Raw genomic sequence first — 22,971 nt, 5'->3', positions numbered from 1 at the left:
AGTAGGTTTGCAGACAATACTAAGCTGGGAGCAGGTGTTGATCTGTTAGAGGGTAGAAGGGATCTGCAGAGGGACCTGGACAGCCTGGACAGATGGGCAGAGTCCAACAGGATGGCATTCAACAAGTCCAAGTGCCAGGTGCTGCACTTTGGCCACAACCCTATGCAGTGTTACAGGCTGGGGACAGCGTGGCTGGAGAGCAGCCAGGCAGAAAGGAACCTGGGGGTTGTGGTTGACAGCAGCCTGAAAATGAGCCAGCAGTGTGCCCAGGTGGCCAAGAAGGTCAATGGCATCCTGGCCTGCATCAGAAATAGTGTGGCCAGCAAGAGCAAGGAAGTCATTCTGCCCTGTGCTCAGCACTGCTCAGGCCACACCTTGAGTACTGTGCCCAGTTCTGGGCCCCTCAATTTAAGAGGGACATTCTGATACTTCAATGTGTTCAGAGAAGGGCAATGAGGCTGGGGAAGAGGTCTGGAGCACAGCCCTGTGAGGAAAGGCTGAGGGAGCTGGGGTTGCTTAGCCTGGAGAAGAGGAGGCTCAGGGGAGACCTTATTGTTGTCTCCAACTCCCTGAAGGGAGGTTGTAGCCAGGTGGGAGTTGGTCTCTTCTCCCAGGCAACCAGCACCACAACAAGGGGACACAGTCTGAAGCTGTGCCAGGGGAAGTTTAGTCTAGAGGTGAGGAAAAAGTTCTTCATAGAAAGAGAGACTGGCCATTGGAATGTGCTGCCCAGGGAGGTGGTGGGGTCACCGTCCCTAGCAGTGTTCAAAAAAGGCTTGGATGTGGCACTTGGAGCCATGGTTTAGTTGTCAGGAGGTGTTAGGTATTAGGAAATAGGTTGGACTTGATGATCTCTGAGGTCTTTTCCAACCTGGCTGGTTCTATAATTCTAAGGAGCTGAGGATTATCCTACAAAACAATGCAAGGCCCACAATGTTTCACAAACTTGAACCTCAGTAACCCTCTCACAGCTGCAAGCCAAAATGAACCTCAAGAGGCTTACAGCTGAAGAAAAAGGCACACAAAGTTCTTATTTTTGCTTTTATAAAGAAGAGAGAGAGTAGGAAGAAAAGCAGGGAAAGGCAGTTGGAAAACAAACCCTATGACTCTGAGCTTGGGCTCGCTCTTATCTTTCCCAGTAAACCTATTTCACATACCCCACTGCGTTCTTTCTTTTGAGAATGTGCACATCAAACTTGTATCTTAGCTTCCCAGGTGTCTTCTAATCAGTGCAAGAATGCACAAAGCAGTCACAGAAAGAGCTGAGTTTCCCTGGTGGTTTGCCAGCCCTGTTTAAACTCACCCGGTTCGGGTCTATGCCATTGACCTGGCGAAGCTGCTCAAGCATCCACTGCGTTCTCCTGACGAAAGAGGTAGAGCCTTCAAACTGCTTCACCTTTGTAATAGAGGCTTGAGCTGGCTTCTTGTTTGTCACTGAGCAAAGAAAGAAACAAACAAACAGAAAAAACATACAGTTGAAAGGGTCTTAATGTTTCAGCAACATGTCATTTAGTTCACTGTATCAGGAGGTGGCATGCTGGTGTACTCTCTGGAATGTCCCATGACCAGGGGGTACTGGTTGATAGTAGGCTGAACATGAGCCAGCAGTGTGCCCAGGAGGCCAAGAAGGCCAATGGCAGCCTGGCCTGCATCAGAAATAGTGTGGCCAGCAGGAGCAGGGAAGTCATTCTCCCCTGTGCTCAGCACTGCTCAGGCAACACCTTGAGTCCTGTGTCCAGTTCTGGGCTCCTCAGTTTAAGAAGGACATTGAGACACTTGGAGGTGTCCAGAGAAGGGCAACAAAACTGGGGAGGGGTTTGGAGCACAGCCCTGTGAGGAGAGGCTGAGGGAGCTGGGGTTGCTTAGCCTGGAGAAGAGGAGGCTCAGGGGAGAACTTCTTGCTCTCTACAACTCCCTGAAGGGAGGTTGCAGCCAGGTGGGGGCTGGTCTCTTCTTCCAGGCACCCAGCACCAGAACAAGAGGACACAGTCTCAAGCTGTGCCAGGAGAGCTTTAGGCTGGATGTGAGGAAGAAATTCTTCACAGAGAGATTGGCCACTGGAATGTGCTGCCCAGGGAGGTGGTGGAATCACCATCACTGGAGGTGTTTAGGAGGAGGCTGGATGGGACACTTGGTGCCATGGTTTAGTTGATTAGATGGTGTTGGGTGATAGGTTGGACTTGATGCTCTTGAAGGTCTTTTCCAACCTGGTTTATTCTGTATTCTACAGAAGAACTTAAAACAATCTTGGTATCTCAGTTGTGTTTGGAGGTCTCAGTTGCCTTTGGTAGAAATGTAGTCTTAATTCAGCTGCTGCACCCTCTGAAAAATGACACTTCTTTTAGGTCTGAAGACTCGGTGTGCACAGGGAACCTGATCTATCTGTCACCTTTTTGCATCTTGGTATTGAAGAAAATGTTTCTAGAACCTTCAGCACATCAGCTACCCACAAACCCAGCAAACAGGCTTCAAACCCTTCATTTAGTCCCTGACAGCTTGACAGCAGTGTAGCAGTCCTTACAACGTGGAGACACTCCATGGCAGCTGGGAGCAGCATTCTCACCAGCTGCTTATTACGGTGCTTTGCAAAACAGAGCTTTCCCCCACACCCAGTCACCCAGTGGGTGTTACCTTGCAGCAAGTGTGGAGAAAGGGTTTTCTTTTTACATCTGAAAAAATATTGAGAGCAATTACATGCTCCTAACCATATTCTCTCTCTGACAAGTCATTCAGATGTGTTTACTGAAAATCTTTCACAATCAAAGGAAGGAGAGAAGTCCTCCCCCTCCACAGGGTAAGAAACTAGCCACTGTTTTCAACACTTCACAGAATCACACAATGTTAGGGGTTGGAAGGGACCTCCAAAGCTCATCCAGCCCAAGTCCACCACCAGAGCAGGATCACCAGAGCAGGATCACCAAGAGCAGGTCACACAGGAAGACATCCAGGTGGGTTTTGCATGTCTCCAGAGAGGAAGACTCCACAACCTCCCTGGGCAGCCTGCTCCACGGCTCTGACACCCTCACAGGGAGAACATTTTACCACATGTTCCTATGGAACCTCCTCTGCTCCAGCTTGCACCCAGTGCCCCTTGTCCTATCATTGGACATCACTGAGCAGAGCCTGGCTCCATCCCTGTGACACTCACCCTTCACATCTTTATCAACATGAATGTGGTCACTCCTCAGAGTCCTCTGCTCCAAGCTAAAGAGCCCTCAGTTCCCTCAGTCTCTCCTCATAAGGAAGATGTTCCACCGCCTTTGGCATCTTTCTGGCTCTGCATTGGACTCTCTCAAGCAGTTCCCTGAGGACCTTCTTGAACTGAGGGGTCCAGAACTGGGCACAATATTCCAGGGCAGAGTACAGGGGGAGGAGAACCTTTTTCAACCTACTAACCATACCCCTTCCAATACACCCCAGGATGCCATTGGCCTTGCTGACCACAAGGACCCATTGCTGGCTTGTGGTCATCCAATATACACACTAAAGCAAAAACCCCTGGGATGTTTAAGAGGTTGAACAATGGAATCAGGAGACAATTGGTGAAGCACACACCTCAAAAGCTACAAAATAAGACATCAACATCCAAGTTTTATGAACTGAATTGGCCTTTTGAAGGGTAATTAATCATCCCAGGCAAGGCCAACTGAGCTAATGACTCAGGTTCTCTCAGTTAAGCTCTCTGGACAGAAGTTGCATACTAATGTCTGTTTTGAAACAGGTCATCAGATTAGCTTTTGAATACTGTCTCATCTAGACTTGGCCTGATGGAGCTCACCTCATGAAAAAAAACCCAACCAAATAAAGAACAAATCAACAAAACAAACAAAACCAACAGAAAAAGACAACTACTCTTCCTCTGGTAAGCATAAGGTGTCTCAAAACTGTTCCACATCTAACCTATGTATCTGCTTCGCAAAACAAAGTAAAACCTCAAGCCAAAACAGCCACAGGAAAAAGCCAGACCAGAAATAAAGCCACGTCTATTGAAAGCACTACTGCTTTAATGCACAGATAGCTACCAATTATAGGGCTGGAAGTGTGTTTTGCATAACTGAATTGGATCAATTTCCTACCAGAAAACAGTCAGTCCATGTATAAATGAATTGCCAGTGCACAAAGAATAAGGTAAAGGAAACTCACACAGAGCAAAGAGTGTGTTCTTTAAGGCAACGTCCAAAGTGCTCCTGGACACAGTGCCCTACCATCAGTCTCTGAGAAGGGCAAACCAAGTGTTTTCTGATGAAGATGCTGTGTATGAGTAACACACTTACATTCATAGATAAATAAACATCTAGTGGGAGGGGAAAAGAAATAAATTGTTTCTCAGATACTTATTTCCACTACCTTTGCAGGTTAAAGCTACAGGGGTTTTCAAGCAGATACATGAATCATAGAATCAACCAGGTTGGAAAAGACCTCAGAGATCATCAAGTCCAACCTATTACCTAACACCTCCTGACAACTAAACCATGGCTTCAAGTGCCACATCCAAGCCTTTTTTGAATACCTCCAGGGATGGTGACTCCACCACCTCCCTGGGCAGCACATTCCAGTGGCAAATCTCTTTCTGGGAAGAACTTTCTCCTCACTTCGAGCCCAAACTTCCCCTGGCGCAGCTTGAGACTGTGTCCTCTTGTTCTGGTGCTGGTTGCCTGGGAGAAGAAACCAACCCCCACCTGGCTACAACCTCCCTTCAGGGAGCTGTAGACAGCAAGAAGGTCTCCCCTGAGCCTCCTCTTCTCCAGGCTAATCAACCCCAGCTCCCTCCGCCTCTCCTCACAGGGCTGTGCTCCAGACCTCTCCCCAGCCTCGTTGCCCTTCTCTGGACACCTTCAAATACAACAGTTTGACAGGAGAAAGAAGCCAAATGAACTGAAGATAAAACATGGAAGCACAGACCACAGAAATCAAGCATCTGAAATATTGAAAAGAGCTTCACTCTGTCTCAGAAGCTCAGTAACTAGGACACTGGATAGTGTGAACAGCAGGTGTGCCCCTTAGCTTGCAGGCATGCTGTGCTCGCTGGTGGAAGAGCTCTAATGCAGCGCAGCTACCTGCTGTCCTGGTGGGCGGTTGTACAGAGGACATTAGTCCTACTGCAAGCAAATTAAAAGTAAGTTATTCCCACCAACAGCCTGTGGTACATTTAGGCTGTGCTTTGACCCACGTACAGCTAGGTAGGGAAGGGAGCAGGGAGGTGGGAAGCTATTAGTAGCCCCCTGGTTTGGCCAGGGGGGCTCTTGTGCTGTTTATAAATTGTACCTATACATATAAATATTGTTTATTTGGGGCATATTCATTGTATTTCATATTTTAGATTGCAGTTTTGCTTGTAAGTACAGCTTCATTTGCTTTCCAACTGAGCTGGGATGGCAATTTTACATTGGGGGAAATTTTCAACCCTCCACATAGTCACATATCAGGGGAAGAAAAGTCAATGTTACGCGATGGCATCCTGGCCTGCATCAGGAACAGTGTGGCCAGCAGGAGCAAGGAGGTTATTCTACCCCTGTACACTGCACTGGTTAGGCCACACCTCGAGTACTGTGTTCAGTTCTGGGCCCCTCAGTTTAAGGACATTGCAAAAACCTCCAGGGATGAGGCTTCCACCACCTCCCTGGGCAACCTGTACCAGGCTCTCACCACCCTCATGGGGAAGAACTTCTTCCTAACATCCAATCTGAATCTACCCATTTCTAGTTTTGCTCCATTCCCCTCACTCCTATCACTCCCTGACACCCTAAAAAGTCCCTCCCCAGCTTTCTTGTAGCCCCCTTCAGATACTGGAAGGCCACAATAAGGTCTCCTCAGAGACTCCTCTTCTCCAGACTGAACAGCCACAACTCCCTCAGTCTGTCCTCATAGCAGCAGCTCCATCCCTCTGCTCATCCTCATGGCCCTTCTCTGGACACCTTCCAGCACCTCCAGATCCCTCCTGTAATGAGTACTCCAGAACTGGACAGAGTACTCCAGGTGGGGTCCTAGCAGAGTGGAGCAGAGGGGGAGCATCACCTCCCTTGATCTGCTGGCTATACTTCTCTTGCTGCAGCCCAGGCTCTGGTTGGCTCTTGGGGCTGCAAGTGCTCACTGCTGGCTCATGTTGAGCTTCTCAACCACCAGCACTCCAAGGCCTTTTCTTCAGGGCTGCTCTCAAGCCGGTCCCTGCCCAGCCTGTATTGGTGCTTGGGTTGGCCCTGACCTAGATGCACCCAGAAGCACCCCAAACATTCAAGAAGAGATTTAGCCTAAACCTAATACCTTCCTCTTCCTCCAGAAAAGTTTTTTTCTGCTTGTTCTATTTCCATTCCTGAGGTTTGAAGAAGCTTCTATTGTATACAACACTCAGACTTCCCCAATATTTGCAGTTTCGTGACAGACTGGCATTACTTTGTCTAAACATGCTGGAGATCCTCCACTGCCACCTGCTTGTTTATTCAACATGGAATCACAGACTGGAAACAGACTTCTTAAGGTCATCTTGAAGCAGGGCAAACAACAACGTTCAGTGGTGCTTTGCCTAATGGCAAAACACAGTAAAGCCCAGTGTGAAACTTTCCCATAGTGGATATATATTTGGGTTTTCCCAACTTTTCCCTTCTAACCAAGTGGGATTTCCCCAGCTGTGACTTGTTAACTTCTCCTCCTCATTTTCCACTGTAGACATCTAAGAGGGATCTAGTTCTGCCTTTTCAACAAGCAGAAGACATAAGGCAGTGGAGGGCTGCAATGAGATTCCCTCATACCTTGTCTTCTGATCTTTTCTAAACAAACCCAGTTTTCTCAGTCCCTGCCATATGCTACAGCTTCCCAAATACCTTAGCTAGACTCTGAAGTTGAACAGTAGGTGCCTTGCACCAGGAGCCTGAAAGTAGGCTTCCAGATGCAGCCCCATATGCTCAGAATCGCTGCTGCTACCTGCAGGCTATGCTCCTGCTAATGGAGCTCAACATGCAGTTCGTCTGCACTGCTGCAAGGGTGGCCAGCTGACACTTGTCCAGCCTGTCTTTCTCAAGAGGCTACTCCTGACTCAGTCACTCAGCCAGCCCCCAACTGAGCTATGGATTATTCCAGCCCAGGTATAAGATTTCACATTTGTCTTGGCCAAATGTCATCCCAAGCATCAATACAGGCTGAGCAGGGACTGGCTGGAAAGCAGCCCTGGAGAAAAGGACCTGGGGGAACTGGGGGATGAGAAGCTCAACATGAGCCAGCAGTGTGCACCTGCAGCCCAGAGAGCCAAGCAGAGCATGGGCTGAATCAAGAGAAGCACAGCCAGCAGGTTGAGGGAGGTGATTCTCCCCCTCTACTCCACTCTGCTGAGACCCCACCTGGAGTACTGCATCCAGTTCTGGAGCCCCTAGGACAGGAAGGAGCTGGAGGTGCTGGAAGGTGTCCAGAGAAGGGCCACAAGGATGAGCAGAGGGATGGAGCTGCTCTGCTATGAGGACAGACTGAGGGAGTTGGGGCTATTCAGTCTGGAGAGGAAAAGGCTCAGAGGAGAGCTTGTTGTAGTATTTCAGTATCTGAAGAAGGCTATACGAAAGCTGGGGAGGGACTTTTGAGGGTGTCAGGGAGTGATAGGACTGGGGGGAATGGAGCAAACCTAGAAATGGGTAGATTCAGATTGACTGTTAGGAAGAAGTTGTTCCCCATGAGGGTGGTGAGAGACTGGCACAGGTTGCCCAGGGAGGTGGTGGAAGCCTCATCCCTGGAGGTTTTCAAAGCCAGGCTGGATGTAGCTTTGAGCAACCTGCTGTAGTGTGAGGTCTCCCTGCCTGTGGCAGGGGGGTTGGAACTGGCTGATCCTTGAGGTCCCTTCCCACCCTAACAATTCTAGGATTCTAAGTTCCTCTCATCCATTCCCCCACCTAAAGTCAGACTACTCTAAGTCCTGCCTCTCTCCCTGCATATCAATTACTCCCTTCCAACTTGGTATCCCTTTTAAACCTAAGGGAAGCACAACACATCTTGTTGCCCTAGTGATAGACCAGGGCATGACCCAGGCTAGGCTCCAAGATCAGCCTCTGCACCATCTCACCCATGGCTGGCCAGTTAAACTCTGAAGCACTGAGGAGACACAGACCCACACCTTCCAGCCCTGTGGCACTCCCAGCTCTTGCCCTGAGCCCAGCAGTCCCACTTCTCCAATGCAAATTATCAGATCTGCCTGCAAGAAGAGAAATGCAGAGCATTAAAAGCTGTGTTACACTTTTCCATGGCTGCCTTCCCATGTGATAACTGAGTGATGTTAGCCTTACTTGAGATTCCATTAGAAGCCCCAATACATCAATTGCCTGTTGCAATGCAAAAGAGTGAGCTGGAGATCTTCTGGCTTATGGTGTCCATTCTACATAATGATTTATATCCATACTTGACCCTCAGCAATGTTCTATGTTAGCATTACTCAATTATTGAAGCCTCAGGGCCTACCATATAAAACCAGACCAATTATATAAGCCTAGAATGGATTGAGTTGGAAGGGAGCCCCAAAGGTCATCTAGTCTAAGCCCCCTGCAGTAAGCAGGGACATTCTCCACTCCATCAAGTAGCTCACAGACTTGTCAAGCCTCACCTTCCTAACATCCAATCTAAATCTCCTTTTCATTTCAAACCATTGCCCCTTGTCCTGTCACTGCAGGCCTTTGGAAACAGTCCCTCTGTAGCCTTCTTGTAGCCCCCTTCAGGTACTGTCAGGCTGCTCTGAAGTCCTTCTTCTCCAGGCTGAACATCCCCAGCTCCCTCAGCCTGTTCTTGTAGCAGAGGTGTTCCATCCCCCTGATCACTTTTGTGGCCCTCCTCTGGACCCTCTCCATCAGGTCCATGTCCTTCCTGTGTTGAGGGCACCAGAGCTGAGTGTAGTACTCCAGGTGAGGTCAACAATGCCACATTTAGTGTCTAAGGACCTAGCACTGAGCAGATTTGCAAACAAAATCTAATTTGCACTTTCAATTTAAGTAAGACTTACATTAAGCTTCTAGTGAAAGCTTGGATGTACTCTAAAAGTACACAGAAATGACACAGCTAACAATTATTTGATTCCACTTAGCTGGTGTCAGCACTTTCTTCTGATCAAATGCTGGATTGTTAATGTTTGTGTCACAGCCATTTGTGTGTGTGTGTGCTGATTACTCTGGGCAAACTGCAAGCACTTCAAAGTGAAGGGAGTAAGGGAAAGAAAACCTCAACAACGTTTTTACCAAGTTACCCATCCCTCCACTTAGAATCACAGAATGGTCTGGGTTGGAAGGGACCTCCAAAGGTCAGCTAGTCCAACCCCCTCTGCAGACAGCAGGGACATGAGCCAGCAATGTGCTCTTGTGGCCAGGAAGGCCAATGCCATCCTGGGGTGCATTAGAAGGGATGTGACCAGCAGGTCGAGAGAGATTCTCCTCCCTCCTCTACTCTGCACTGGTGAGGCCACATCTGGAATATTGTGTCCAGTTCTGGGCCCCTCAGTTCAGGAAAGACAGTTTGCTGCTTGAGAGAGTACAGCACAGAGCCACAATGAGGATTAAGGGAGTGAAACATCTTCCTTATGAGGAGAGCCTGAGGGAGCTGAGGGCTCTGCAACTTGGAGACAAGACTGAGAGGTGACCTCATCAATGGTTATAAATATGTAAAGAGTGAGTCCTGAGAGGCTGGAGCCAGGCTCTGCTGGGTGATGCCCAATGCCAGCACAAGGGGCAGTGATGGAGGCTGAGGCATAGGAAGTTCCATGTAAATATGAGGAATTTTTTTTCCCTGTGAGGGTGACAGAGCCCTGGAGCAGGCTGCCCAGGGGGGTTGTGGAGTCTCCTTCTCTGGAGATATTCAAAACCTGCCCAGATGTGTTCTTGTGTGATCTGCTCTAGGTGACCCTGCTCTGGCAGGGGGGTTGGACTGGATGAGCTTTTGAGGTCCCTTCCAGCTCCTGAAATTCCTCAACCACATCAGGTTGCCCAGAGCCCTGTCGAGCCTCACACTGAATATCTCCAGGGAGGAAGCCTCAATCACCTCCCCAGACAACATGTTCCAGTGCTCCACTACCCTCCTGGTAAAGAACAGTTTTACATGGACACCAACATAGAGAAGATTCTCCAAACAGCAGGGCTAAACAACTGGAATTTCCACACAGAATCCACTAATTTCTATTTTCCTTGTATGAAATTGATTAGTGTGCAAGTGATGGTGCCATGGTTTAGTTGATTGGATGGTGTTTGATGACGGGTTGGACACGATGATCTCGAAGGTCTCTTCCAACCTGGTTTATTCTATTCTATTCTATTCTTCTATTCTATTCTATTCTATTCTATTCTATTCTATTCTATTCTATTCTATTCTATTCTATTCTATTCTATTCTATTCTATTCTATTCTATTCTATTCTATTCTATTCTACTCTACTCTACTCTACTCTACTCTACTCTACTCTATCCTATTCTATTCTAATTCTATCCTATTCTATTCTAATTCTATCCTATCCTATCCTATCCTATCCTATCCTATCCTATCCTATCCTATCCTATCCTATCCTATCCTATCCTAATCCTATCCTGTCCTATTCTAATCCTATCCTATCCTATCCTATCCTATCCTATCCTATCCTATCCTATCCTATCCTATCCTATCCTATCCTATCCTATCCTATCCTTATGTGCCTTTTGTTTTTAATTAGCATTTGCCCTTTAAAGCATTTTGTGGGCTTGGCTATGACTTTTTGCAGTTTCTTTCTTATTCTCTGCTTTATGTGTCTGTAAATGAGACAACTCCCACCCCTGAATGAAAGCTTCTATGCCTAATGCCATAGTGTGTGCACAGTAGAGCAACTGCTTGATTCTCTGGCTCTCTAATACATAGGATTAATATATTCTATTATTCTAAGCCTCATTGCTTACAAATTTGCTGTTAATGGCTTCTTCCCACTGCATAGCTTAGAGCCAAAAATCACCCTAAGTGTTGGCTTGTCTGCTGCCTGTAATTGCCCTGTTAGAGACAGTCATAAATACTCATTGGTAACAGCAGTTAAATGATGCAGCACAGAATAAAATATATCTGCTGTCCTTACTGTAAAAAACTGTGCCAATATGTTTCTCAAGGGCTCCAAACTGGGTTGAAATTTGGTATTTAAGATGTTAACAGAATGGCCTTGGACTTGAACTAGAATAGAATAGAATAAACCAGGTTGGAAGAGACCTTCAAGATCATCGCGTCCAACCTAACTACAGCAGCGCACAGCAACTCCAGAGCCTTTTTTCTCCCCTTTAAGTTTTATCCTATGTGAAACAACATTCTTACAAGGCTTGCTGAAAATCATATTGAACCCTTACACAAGTAGCTAGAAAGGTAAACAATTAACCATGCCCCCCTCAAACTTTCCTGCTTAACATAAACTGTTGCCTCCCCCAAGCACTGATATAGGCTGGGCAGGGAATGGCTTGAGAGCAGCCCTGAAGAAAAGGACTTGGGGATGCTGGTGGAGGAGAAGCTCAACAGGAGCCAGCAGTGAGCACTTGCAGCCCAGAAAGCAAATCACACCCTGGGTTGCATCGAGAAGCACAGCCAGAAGGGCCAGGGAGGTGATTCTCCCCCTCTACTCCACTCTGCTGAGACCACACCTGGAGTACTGCATCCAGTTCTGGAGCCTCTAGTACAGGAAGGATTTGCAACTGCTGGAAGGTGTCCAGAGAAGGGCCATGAGGATGAGCAGAGGGCTGGAGCTGCTCTCCTACGGAGACAGACTGAGAAGGTTGGGGCTATTCAGTCTGAAGAAGAGAAGGCTCCAAGGAGATTTTATTGTGGCCTTCCAGTATCTGAAGGGGGCTACAAGAAAGCTGGGGAGGGACACTTTAGGGTGTTAAGGAGTGATAGGACTTGGGGGGGGAGATGGAGCAAAACTAGAAATGAGTAGATTCAGATTGGATGTTAAGAAGAAGTTCTTCCCCATGAGAGTGGTGAAGCCCTGGAATGGGTTGTCCAGGGAGGTGGTTGGGGCACCGTCCCTGGAGGTGTTTAAGCCCAGGCTGGCTGAGGCTCTGGCCAGGCTGATCTAGTGTGGGGTGTCCCTGCCCATGGCAGGGGGGGTGGAACTAGATGATCCTTGTGGTCCCTTCCAACCCTGACTGATACTATGATACTATTTCAGTTTTTCCTCATTTCTTACAGTAAGTAGAAAGCATCAAATTAAGTTAATTAAAGGGGGAAAAAAAAAAGGGAATCAGAGGCAACTAAAAATTAAATTGTTGTCATAGAAGCCCAGAAAGCCTAGCAGAGTTTAACTATTAATTAGAAGGGCTTGTAAAGGAGGATTGTCCAAAAAAATAAAGCATAAAGATCCAGTATCAAATTCAGTAAGCCTAAGATTTATGAAGGAGCTACAAAATATATTAGCTGACAGTACTGACACATTTGCCCTTTCCTTATCTCCACTCAAGTGCTCATTATCAACCAGCAGCAAACAAATTTAGGCTTGAGGTGAGGAGAAAGTTCTTCCCAGAAACAGAGATTGGCCATTGGAATGTGTTGCCCAGGGAGGTGGTGGAGTCACCATCCCTGGAGGTGTTCAAAAAAAGGGACTGGATGTGGCACTTGGAGCCATGGTTTACCAGTCATGAGGTCTTGGGTAACAGATTGGATTTGATGATCTTTGAGGTCTTTTCCAACCTTATTGATTCTATGAGTCTATGCAATTGTGGCTAGATGGATCCTTCTTGGTATCAATGTTACAGACTAACCAGTCAGAGCCCAATTGACTCTTCCTTACAGATAAGCACTGGTGGAGCTATTCAGTCAAAAGCCACTACAGAATAAAACACAAACCTGTTGACTCATGTTTCTTTGCCAGTTACCAAATCTTTGGTTGATTTTGAGGGAAAACAAGCAAAATACTGCAAGAGTTATTTCTCAGCTGCCTTCTGTGAATCATAGAATCATAGAATTGTTAGGGTTGGAAGGGACCTCAAGGATCAGCCAGTTCCAACCCCCCTGCCACAGGCAGGGACACCTCACACTACAGCAGGTTGCTCACAGCCACATCCAGCCTGGCTGCAAACACCTCCAGGGATGAGGCTTCCACCCCCTCCCTGGGCAACCTGTGCCAGTCTCTCACCACCCTCATGGGGAACAACTTCTTCCTAACAGCCAATCTGAATCTACCCATTTCTGGTTTTGCTCCATTTCCCCCCAGTCCTATCACTCCCTGACACCCTCAGAAGTCCCTCCCCAGCTTTCTTGTAGCCCCCTTCAGATACTGGAAGGGAATAATTAGGTCTCCCCAGAGCCTTCTCTTCTCCAGACTGAACAGCCCCAACTCCCTCAGTCTGTCCTCATAGCAGAGCAGCTCTGCTCATCCTCGTGGCCCTTCTCTGGACACCTTCCAGCACCTCCAGATCCTTCCTGGGACAAGGGCTCCAGAACTGGATGCACTACTCCAGGCGAAATCCTTAAAGGATTCAAAATGGCTAAAGCAAGATGCTGAGCAATGAAAATACTGTAAAAGCATCCTGGTATAAGCAAATGAAAGTCTGTTTCATTTCAGATCAAAGATTATTTACTTTACTGGGCTGAGCTCTATGCAGTTGGAGGAAGTGGGGCTGAGAAATTCAGGCCTGCAGCCCACAGAGTGCTGTTGATCAATGATTAACCGAGCCGCACGCTTGTGCTACACACCACTGCTGCCTGCAGAGCTCAGACTTCTAACACTTCCCTTTCCTATCAGAGCCCTGTGACAATGGCATGACAACCTTCTAACGTCAAGATAAAAGGAGAACATGACAAGAAGCTCTGGCACAATCTGTTTTCCCTTAACAACTCTCTTCCATGCCAGTTCACAGCCAGCCATCCTCAGCCATCAGGAGACAACTATGTCAGAGCTCCACATCTCTGGCTGATGTTTCAGGGGGAAAACAATTCCAAGCCATTGTATTCTACACATGGCTTAAGGCTAATCTTTTTGTTTGTATAAGCTGAGGAAGATTTCAACCTCACAGTGTCAAACTGTGTCCTGCCTCAGTAACAAATAAATGCTTTATAGAATCATAGAACTGTTAGGGTTGGAAGGGACCTCAAGGATCATCTAGCTACAAAGCCCCTGCCATGGGCAGGGACACCTCACACTAGAGCAGGTTGCTCAGAGTCACATAGTACCTTCCAGCCTGGAAGAGCTCATTACACTATACCAAGACCTGTTTTATTATTGAGGTTTACAATTGCGGTTCACAAAATCACAGAATGGTTTGGGTTGGAAGGGACCTCCAAAGGTCACCTAGTCCAACCCTCCTGCAGTGAGCAGGGACATCCTCAACTAGATCGAGTTGCTCAGAGCCTTGCTGAGCCTCACAATGAGGATGTCCAGGGATAAGGCCTCAACTACCTCCTTGTGAAACTTCTGCTAGTGTTCCAGCACCCTCATGGTGAAGATCTTCCTTACATCAAATCTGAATCTCCTGTCACTGCAAACTGTTGCCCGTCGTCCTGTCACTGCAGGCCTTTGCAAACAGTCCTCTGTAGCCTTCTTGTAGCCCCGTTCAGGTACTGGCAGGCTGATACTAGGTCTCCCTGAAACCTTCTCTTCTCCAGACTGAGGAACCCCAGCTCCCTCAGCCTTTGTAGCAGAGGTGTTCCAACCCCATGATCATTTTGTTTGCTCTCCTCTGGACCTGCTCCATCAGGTCTACATCCTGCCTGTGTTGAGGGCTCCAGAGCAGGACACAGTACTCCAGGTGAGGCTTTAGCAGAGCAGAGTAGAGGGGCAGAATCACCTCTCTAGATGTGCTGGCCAGTGCCTAAATGCTGGGAATCAACTTTTGTACAAAAAAAGAGAACTAATGAATCAATTAAATGTATTGGTTCCTTCACATAAGCAGGCATTTAAAGAGAAGGAGGTTAAGTTAAAGCAACATCTAGCTGGCTTCTGTCTCTGTCCTCCTCACAAAGGAGGTTACAGAGTGCTTCCACCAGCTTTTCCCTCTATAAAAGCTGGATATGTTATTAGATAAATTCCTTTGAAATGAAAAAAGATGGAATGGAATGGAATGGAATGGAATGGAATGGTATGGAATGGAATGGAATGGAATGGAATGGAATGGAATGGAATGGAATGGAATGGAATGGAATGGAGTGGAATGGAATAGACCATGTTGGAAAAAACCTTTGAAATCATCAAGTCCAACCTATCACCCAACACCATCTAATCAACTAAACCATAGCAAAAAGCACCTCATCCAGTCCCTTTTTAAACACTTTCAGTGATGGTGACTCCACCACCTCCCTGTCCAGCACATTCCAATGGCCAATCTCTCTTTCTGGGAAGAATTTATTCCTAACATCCAGCCTAAGCCTCTCCTGGCAAAGCTTGAGACTGTGTCCTCTTGTTCTGGTGCTGGTCTCCTCTGAGCCTCCTCTTCTCCAGGCTAAGCAATCCCAGCTCCCTCAGCCTCTCCTCACAGGGCTGTGCTCCAAACCCCTCCCCAGCTTTGTTGCCCTTCTCTGGACACATTCCAGCAATTCAACATCTTTCCTAAACCCAGGGGCCCAGAACTGGACACAGGACTCCAGGTGTGGCCTAACCAGTGCTGAGTACAGGCAGAATGCCTTCCCTGCTCCTGCTGGCCACACACAGAAGAGGATAAAAAACTCCTTAGGTTTCACTGTTTTTCCACAGAAGAAGCAAATCCCTACACACACACAAATCCTATTTATCAAATCTTCATTTTACCTCACAGTACCTTGTTGAGTAAATTCATTTCAGTTTCAGAACTGGGTTATAAGCTGCCAAGAGAAGTGAAATGGAAATGAAATGCAAAAAGAAATCTGAGTACTTTTTTCCTCTGGTCATTTAATTTGAGTTCTCAGTTTCATACTCAAAAAAACCCCACAAGCCACAGGGATTGCTTCTCACTGTAAGGGTTCACCACTCTGAGCAATTTACAGCAGAATCATATTGTCAACAGCCACAAGGGCACATTAGAATACAATAGAATAGAATTAACCAGGTTGGAACAGACCTTTGAGATGATCGAGTCCAACCTATCACCCAACACCATCTAAACAACTAACCCATGGCACCAAGCACCCCATCAAGTCTCCTCCTCAACACCTCCAGTGATGGTGACTCCACCACCTCCCTGGGCAGCACATTGCTGGCTTTTGGTAACGCTGTTGTCCACCAAGACTCCCGTGTCCTTCTCTCCTTGCTCTCCAACAGCTCAGCCCCCAGCATACACTGGTACATGGGGTTTGAAGAGTTTTATCTTACTGCGTTAGTATCATAGTATCAGTCAGGGTTGGAAGGGACCACAAGGATCATCTAGTTCCAACCCCCCTACCATGGGCAGGGACACCCCACACTAGATCAGCCTGGCCACAGCCTCATCCAGCCTGGGCTTAAACACCTCCAGGGATGGTGCCCCAACCACCTCCCAGGACAACCCATTCCAGGGCTTCACCACTCTCATGGGGAAGAACTTCTTCTTAACATCCAATCTGAATCTACTCATTTCTAGTTTTGCTCCATCTCCCCCCCCCAGTCCTATCACTCCCTGAGATCCTGAGAAGTCCTTCCCCAGCCTTCCTGTAGCCCCCTTCAGATCCTGGAAGGCCACAATGAGGTCACCTGGGAGCCTTCTCTTCTCCAGACTGAACAGCCCCAACTCCTTCAGCGAGGTGCTCCAGCCCTCTGATCATCCTTGTGGCCCTTCTCTGGACACCTTCCTGCACCTCCACATCCCTCTTGTACTAGGGGCTCCAGACCTGGATGCAGTACTCCAGGTGGGGTCTCACCAGAGCTGAGTAGAGGGGCAGGATCACGTCCCTTGCCCTGCTGGCCACACTTCTCCTGATGCAGCCCAGGATCTGATTGGTTTTGGGGGCTGCAAGTGCACACTGAGAGCTCCTGTTGAGCTTCTTGTCTTATTCTCTCTAGTCAAACTCAGCTGTACTCAAATGCAGTACTGATGACCAGACTGGTTAAAGGACAGTCCAATAGTTTACATTTGCTCAAAAATTACTGCACAATACCATGGGAACATTAATTACATTTTAGAGGGACATTTGACTGAGTTGTAGTTTGGTAAGTGAGATCATCCCCAGATGGACAGGTATTGAACACGACCAGCAAGACTGCAGGAAAATAACTAACATCAGATTACTTTAAAGTAAACAACTGAACCAAATCAATTTCTTTTCAGAGAGCTGAGATGCATCATCAGCCAAGTGATGTTTCACAGCTACTTGGACTCCCAGGCTCATTAGGCATTCAAAGAGTGATCTAAAAAAGAGGCAGAAACCTTTCCACCCCTCTGTGTTTATCAAATTGCCCAGACATAAGAGCTATTAATTTCATTTCAAATAGACCTTGCAGAAAGGTCATCTCTGAAGTAATAAAAGACCTTCAAGCTACACAGCTTGCTTTCCTACCCATGAAGCACACACACATTAGTAGCACACTTCCATAAGCAAACAACAAAACCCCAACCCAAGCTGGGGAGGGACTTTTGAGAGTGTCAGGGAGTGGTAGGACTGGGGGGAAGTGCAGCAAAACTAGAAATGGGTAGATTCAGATGGGATGTTAGGAAGAAGTTGTTCCCCATGAGGTGGTGAGAGACTGGCACAGGTTGCCCAGGGAGGTGGTGGAAGCCTCATCCCTGGAAGTTTTGAAGGCCAGGCTGGATGTGGCTGTGAGCAACCTGATGCAGTGTGAAGTGTCCCTGCCTGTGGCAGGGGGCTTGGAACTGGCTGATCCTTGAGGTCCCTTCCAACCCTAACAATTCTATGATTCTATGAAACCAACCAAATAACCAACCCAAATCACCAACAAAACACAAAACTAACAAGACAAAGGAAAAAACAACAGGGAAATGGATGTTGTTCAATGCAATTCCTTTGCCCAGGAGTGAAGCAGCTCTTTACTTACATCCCACCATGAAACACTCACAAGGATTAGAATGTGACAGGCAAAATAAAGCTGCCATATGTTCTCCATAGCACACCTGATGCTGCCTATCAGAAACCTTCTTCAAAGTTCTTCCCAGAAAGAGGAATTGGCCATTGGAATGTGCTGCCCAGGGAGGTGCTGGAGTCACCATCCCTGGAGGTGTTCAGAAAAGGCTTGGATGTGGCACTTGGAGCCATGGTTTAGTTGTCAGGAGGTGTTAGGTATTAGGTGATAGGTTGGACTTGATGATCTCTGAGGTTTTTTCCAACCTGGTTGATTCTATGACTTTATGAATACAGGGTTTGCATGTATTGAAATACACCAGTTCAGTAAATTCATCTCCTTTAAGCTTCCTCAGCCAGGTGTTCAATTCATTACCCAAGGGAATGCAAGATTATTCACTGCTTCTATTCTTTCATTGTTTGGATTGGTTTTCTTTCATATTATATTGTAGTGGTGAAGAAAATCCTACAGACCCTCATGCTATTTAAAATGTACAGAACTACTGTCTTGACCCCCTGCTTAGCCACATCTTGGATGTTCTACAGCCAGCATAATTCTCAGGGACTGCTTTTCTTTGTGGCACATTTACTCCTGGTACTCCCTTCACCCATAATCCTGCAATCAGCTACATTATGATTGCCACTCACTATCAAAGAATGGTTTGGGATGGAGGGGACCATCAAAGGTCATCTAGTCTAATCCCCCCCTGCAGTCAGCAGTGACATCCTCTACTAGATCAGGTTTCCCAGAGCCTTGCTGAGCCTCACACTAAAAGTCTCCAGGAATGAGGCCTCAACTACCTCCCTGGACAACCTGTTCCAGTCTTCCACTAACCTCATGTTAAAGAACTTCTTCCTAACGTCCAACCTAAATCTGCTCTTCTCTCATTTCAAACCACTGCCCCTTGTCCTATCACTGCAGGCCTTTGGAAACAGTCCCTGTGCAGCCTTCTTGTAGCCCCCTTCAGGTACTGACAGGCTGCTATTAGCTGTCCCCAGAGCCTTCTCTTTTCCAGGCTGAACATCCCCAGCTCCCTCAGCCTGTCCTTTTAGCACAGAATACATATAATAAACCAGGTTGGAAGAGACCTTCAAGATCATGGCGTCCAACCCATCAACCAATCCAACCCACCCAAACAACTAACCCATGGCACCAAGTACCCCACCAAGTCTCCTCCTGAACATTGCTAGTGATGGTGACTCCACCACCTCCCTGGGCAGCCCATTCCAATGGGCAATCACTCTCTCTGTATAAAACTTCCTAACATCCAACCTAAACCTCCCCTGGTGCAGCCTGAGACTGTGTCCTCTTGTTCTGGTGCTGGCTGCCTGGGAGAAGAGACCAACCCCCACCCGGCTACAACCTCCCTTCAGGTAGTTGTAGAGAGCAATAAGGTCACCCCTGAGTCTCCTCCTCTCCAGGCTAAGCAACCCCAGCTTCCTCAGCCTCTCCTCACAGGGCTGTGTTCCAAACCTCTCACCAACTTCGTTGCCCTTCTCTGGACTCGTTCCAGCAAGTCAACCTCCTTCCTAAACTGAGGGGCCCAGAGGTGTTCCAGCCCCCTGATCATTTTCATGGCCCTCCTTTGGACCCACTCCATCAGCTCCATATCCTGCCTGTGTTGAGGGCTCCAAAGCTGGACACAGTATCCAGTAACATAAAACTAATTCCTGTAAAAGTCGTACCCACAGTGTCAACGAACCTAAAATGTTAGGCAATTCTTGGTTTTATGCTGAAAACCTTAGAATTGGCCAGTCTAGCCCTTTGGTTTACAGATTACCCCTTATGCCAGTTTACAATCAGCTCAGGAGCTGGGTGGGAACTGCCTTTGTGTCAGGAGTATTGGTAATTAGATTATGAAACTCCTGGTTCAGTAAAAATAACATCTTAAAGTACATGCCAGTCAAGTTACTCCTATTCTAGGAATTTCTACGTGTGCTCTGAGTCAGATTGCTTTGACAGCTCAAGCTCAGAGTCAAGACACAGCCTGAGAAAGCTGCATATGAATAGATTAGATTAATATTTCCAAAACTTATTGAGCACTGACTCCATCCAGTCCTTCCTACAGCCATATCATGTGCACAGTTAAACCAAAATCTATCCTCTAAACACCATTTCTATCCTTGGGAAAAACAACTGAACACATCCAAGTGCCAGGTTCTGCACATTGGCCACAGCCACCCCAGGCAGTGCTACAGGCTGGGGGCAGAGTGGCTGAGAGCAGCCAGGCGGAGAGGGACCTGGGGGTACTGGTTGATGGTAGGCTGAACATGAGCCTGCAGTGTGCCCAGGCAGCCAAGAGGGCCAATGGCATCCTGGCCTGCATCAGGAACAGTGTGGCCAGCAGGAGCAGGGAGGTCATTCTGCCCCTGTACACTGCACTGGTTAGGCCACACCTTGAGTCCTCTGTCCATTACTGGGCCCATCAGTTTTAGGAAGGAGGTTGACTTGCTGGAGCATGTCCAGAGAAGGGCAACGAAGTTGGTGAGGGGCTTGGAACACAGCCCTGTGAGGAGAGGCTGAGGGAGTTGGGGTTGCTTAGCCTGGAGAAGAGGAGACTCAGGGGTGACCTTATTGCTCTCTACACCTACCTGAAGGGAGGTTGTAGACAGGTGGGGGTTGGTCTCTTCTCCCAGGCAGCCAGCACCAGAACAAGAGGACACAGTCTCAGGCTGCACCAGGGGAGGTTTAGGCTGGAGGGTTAGGAAGAAGTTCTATACAGAGAGAGTGATTGCCCATTGGAATGGGCTGCCCAGGGAGGTGGTGGAGTCACCATCATTAGAGGTGTCCAGGAGGAGACTTGACAGGGTGCTTGGTGACATGGTTTAGTTGATCAGGTGGTGTTGGGTGATAGGTTGGACATGATGATCTTGAAGGTCTCTTCCAACCTGGTCTGGTCTGGTCTGGTCTGGTCTATTCTATTCTATTCTATTCTAATTTCTTCAATCAGCCCTCAAAGTGCTGCATTCCTGTTATGATTTAAGAGCAATTGTCTGCCCAGGCAGCACTTTAAGACCCAAAGAATTTGTATTTCTTTTATTCAGGTTTCTCTATCCGTGGAGCTATTTGACAAACTGTCATTAAAATATCACACTATCAGAGATAAAATATTTTTATGGGAAGAAAAAAGCAACCACATTGCTCAATTTTCATCTGCACTCTTGCAAGAAATGCTGAGAGAGAACTTGTCACAAACAGAAGGAACAGGTCTAAGTGATTCTCCCCCTCTACTCTGCTCTGCTGAGACCCCACCTGGAGTACTGCATCCAGTTCTGGAGCCCCTAGTACAGGAAGGATCTGGAGGTGCTGGAAGGTGTCCAGAGAAGGGCCACAAGGGTGATCAGAGGGCTGGAGCTGCTCTGCTGTGAGGACAGACTGAAGGAGTTGGGGCTGTTCAGTCTGGAGAAGAGGAGGCTCCCAGGTGACCTAATTGTGGCCTTCCAGTATCTGAAGAAAGCTGGGGAGGGACTTTTGAGGGTGTCAGGGAGTGATAGGACTAGGAGGAATGGAACAAAACTGGAAGTGGGTAGATTCAGATTGGATGTTAGGAAGTTCTTCCCCATGAGGGTGCTCTTCTGCAACTGCCTGTACAGAGCCACCCACCAAGTGCCAGGAGTGCTTTAATCAAATACTACAAAAATCAGCTGAATGAAGCCTTTTGATCTCCTAAGAGACACTAACACATCATGGACAGTCCACAAAACCTAACAGAAACAGCAAACATCCAATTGGGCTGGAGGCAAAGCTTGCAGGGGGAATCACAGAATTGTTAGCTTTGGAAGGGACCTCAAGGATCATCTAGTTCCAACTCCCCTGCAGTCATCAGGGACACCTCACACTGGATCAGGTTGCTCACAGCCACATCCAGCCTGGTCTTCAAAACCTCCAGGGATGAGGCTTCCACCACCTCCCTGGGCAGCCTGTGCCAGTCTCTCATCACCCTCATGGGGAACAACTTCTTCCTAATATCCAATCTGAATCTACCCACTTCTAGATTTTTTTCCATCCCCCCTCAGTCCTTTCATTCTCTGACACCCTCAAAAGTCCCTCCCCAGCCTTCTTGTAGCCCCCTTCAGACACTGGAAGGCCATAATAAGGTCTCCTCAGAGATTTCTCTTCTCCAGATTGAACAGCCCCAACTCCCTCAGTCTGTCCTCAGAACAGAGCAGCTCCAGCCCTCTGCTCATCCTTGTGGCCCTTCTCTGGACACATTCCAGCACCTCCAGATCCTTCCTGTACTAGGGGCTCCAGAATTTGACACAGTGCTCCAGGTGTGTTCTCAGCAGAGTGCAGTAGAGGGGGAGCATCACCTCCCTGTCCCTGCTGGCTGTGCTTCTTTTGCTGCAGCCCAGGATGTGATTGGCTTTCTGGGCTGCAAGTGCACAGTGTTGGGTCATGCTGAGCTTCTTATCTACCAGGAAGAATAAGAAATGGGAATTCTGTGCTCCACGATTCCTCCTGAGCAGGGAACGAAGCCAAGTGATAGGATATCGAATTTTCAGGGAAATGGCACAGAAGAAGTCTTGGTGTACAGCTGCAGCAGGAGTCTACAAACAAAGGGAAAGCAAAACAAAGCAAAGCAAACAAAAATTGTGATCCAACAGAGCAGATGAGGCACTGAGAATTGAAGAGCTTTACTGAAAAGATGGGAATGTCAGAAGAGTGGACTGCTGAAAAGAGTAAGAAGGTAGAAGGGGAGAGATAATCAGGATCAGCTCATCAGATGAGGTTAATAATCAGCAAACTTTACTAGTCTGCATTAGGAATGGAAGAGGTGAGCATCAGTGATGGCTGACACAGGAAGAATGGTGTCCTAACTGTTAAAAAAAGGGGCAGGTTCCTGAGTAGGGTTGGACAGCTGGAAATTGAGTTAAACAGAAATAGAGGCAAGTGGCCAATGGCTTGCTGCTGGTGAATAGTCACACTCAGGAAGGAAGCATGCAGAATTCAACCAAGAATTGACTCAAAGTGAAGGAACTAGCTTCAGTGACTGAAGTTCCTCCAAGAAGGTGGTGTAACATCAGAGAGTCACCATCAGCTGACAGAAAACAGTGGATA

The 22,971-nt window shown here is 47.6% G+C and overlaps 1 protein-coding gene across 1 annotated transcript in view; it reads right to left on the bottom strand.

The window, feature by feature from the left end:
- The window catches only part of STXBP6 (syntaxin binding protein 6), a 59,767-nt gene that overhangs the window by 23,305 nt on the left and 13,491 nt on the right, over window positions 1-22,971 (bottom strand). Inside the window, 1 exon segment of the mRNA XM_068170939.1 lies at window positions 1,304-1,434. Coding sequence (XP_068027040.1) covers window positions 1,304-1,434 — 131 coding nt within the window.

The sequence above is a fragment of the Melanerpes formicivorus genome, unplaced genomic scaffold (genome assembly GCF_026170545.1).
Source record: "Melanerpes formicivorus ecotype bairdi unplaced genomic scaffold, bMelFor1.0.p_v2 SCAF_883, whole genome shotgun sequence".
In the NCBI taxonomy this organism is placed as follows: Eukaryota; Metazoa; Chordata; class Aves; order Piciformes; family Picidae; genus Melanerpes; species Melanerpes formicivorus.
The sequence above is the reverse complement of the archived record's forward strand: the minus strand, read 5'-3'. Positions and strand labels throughout refer to the sequence as shown.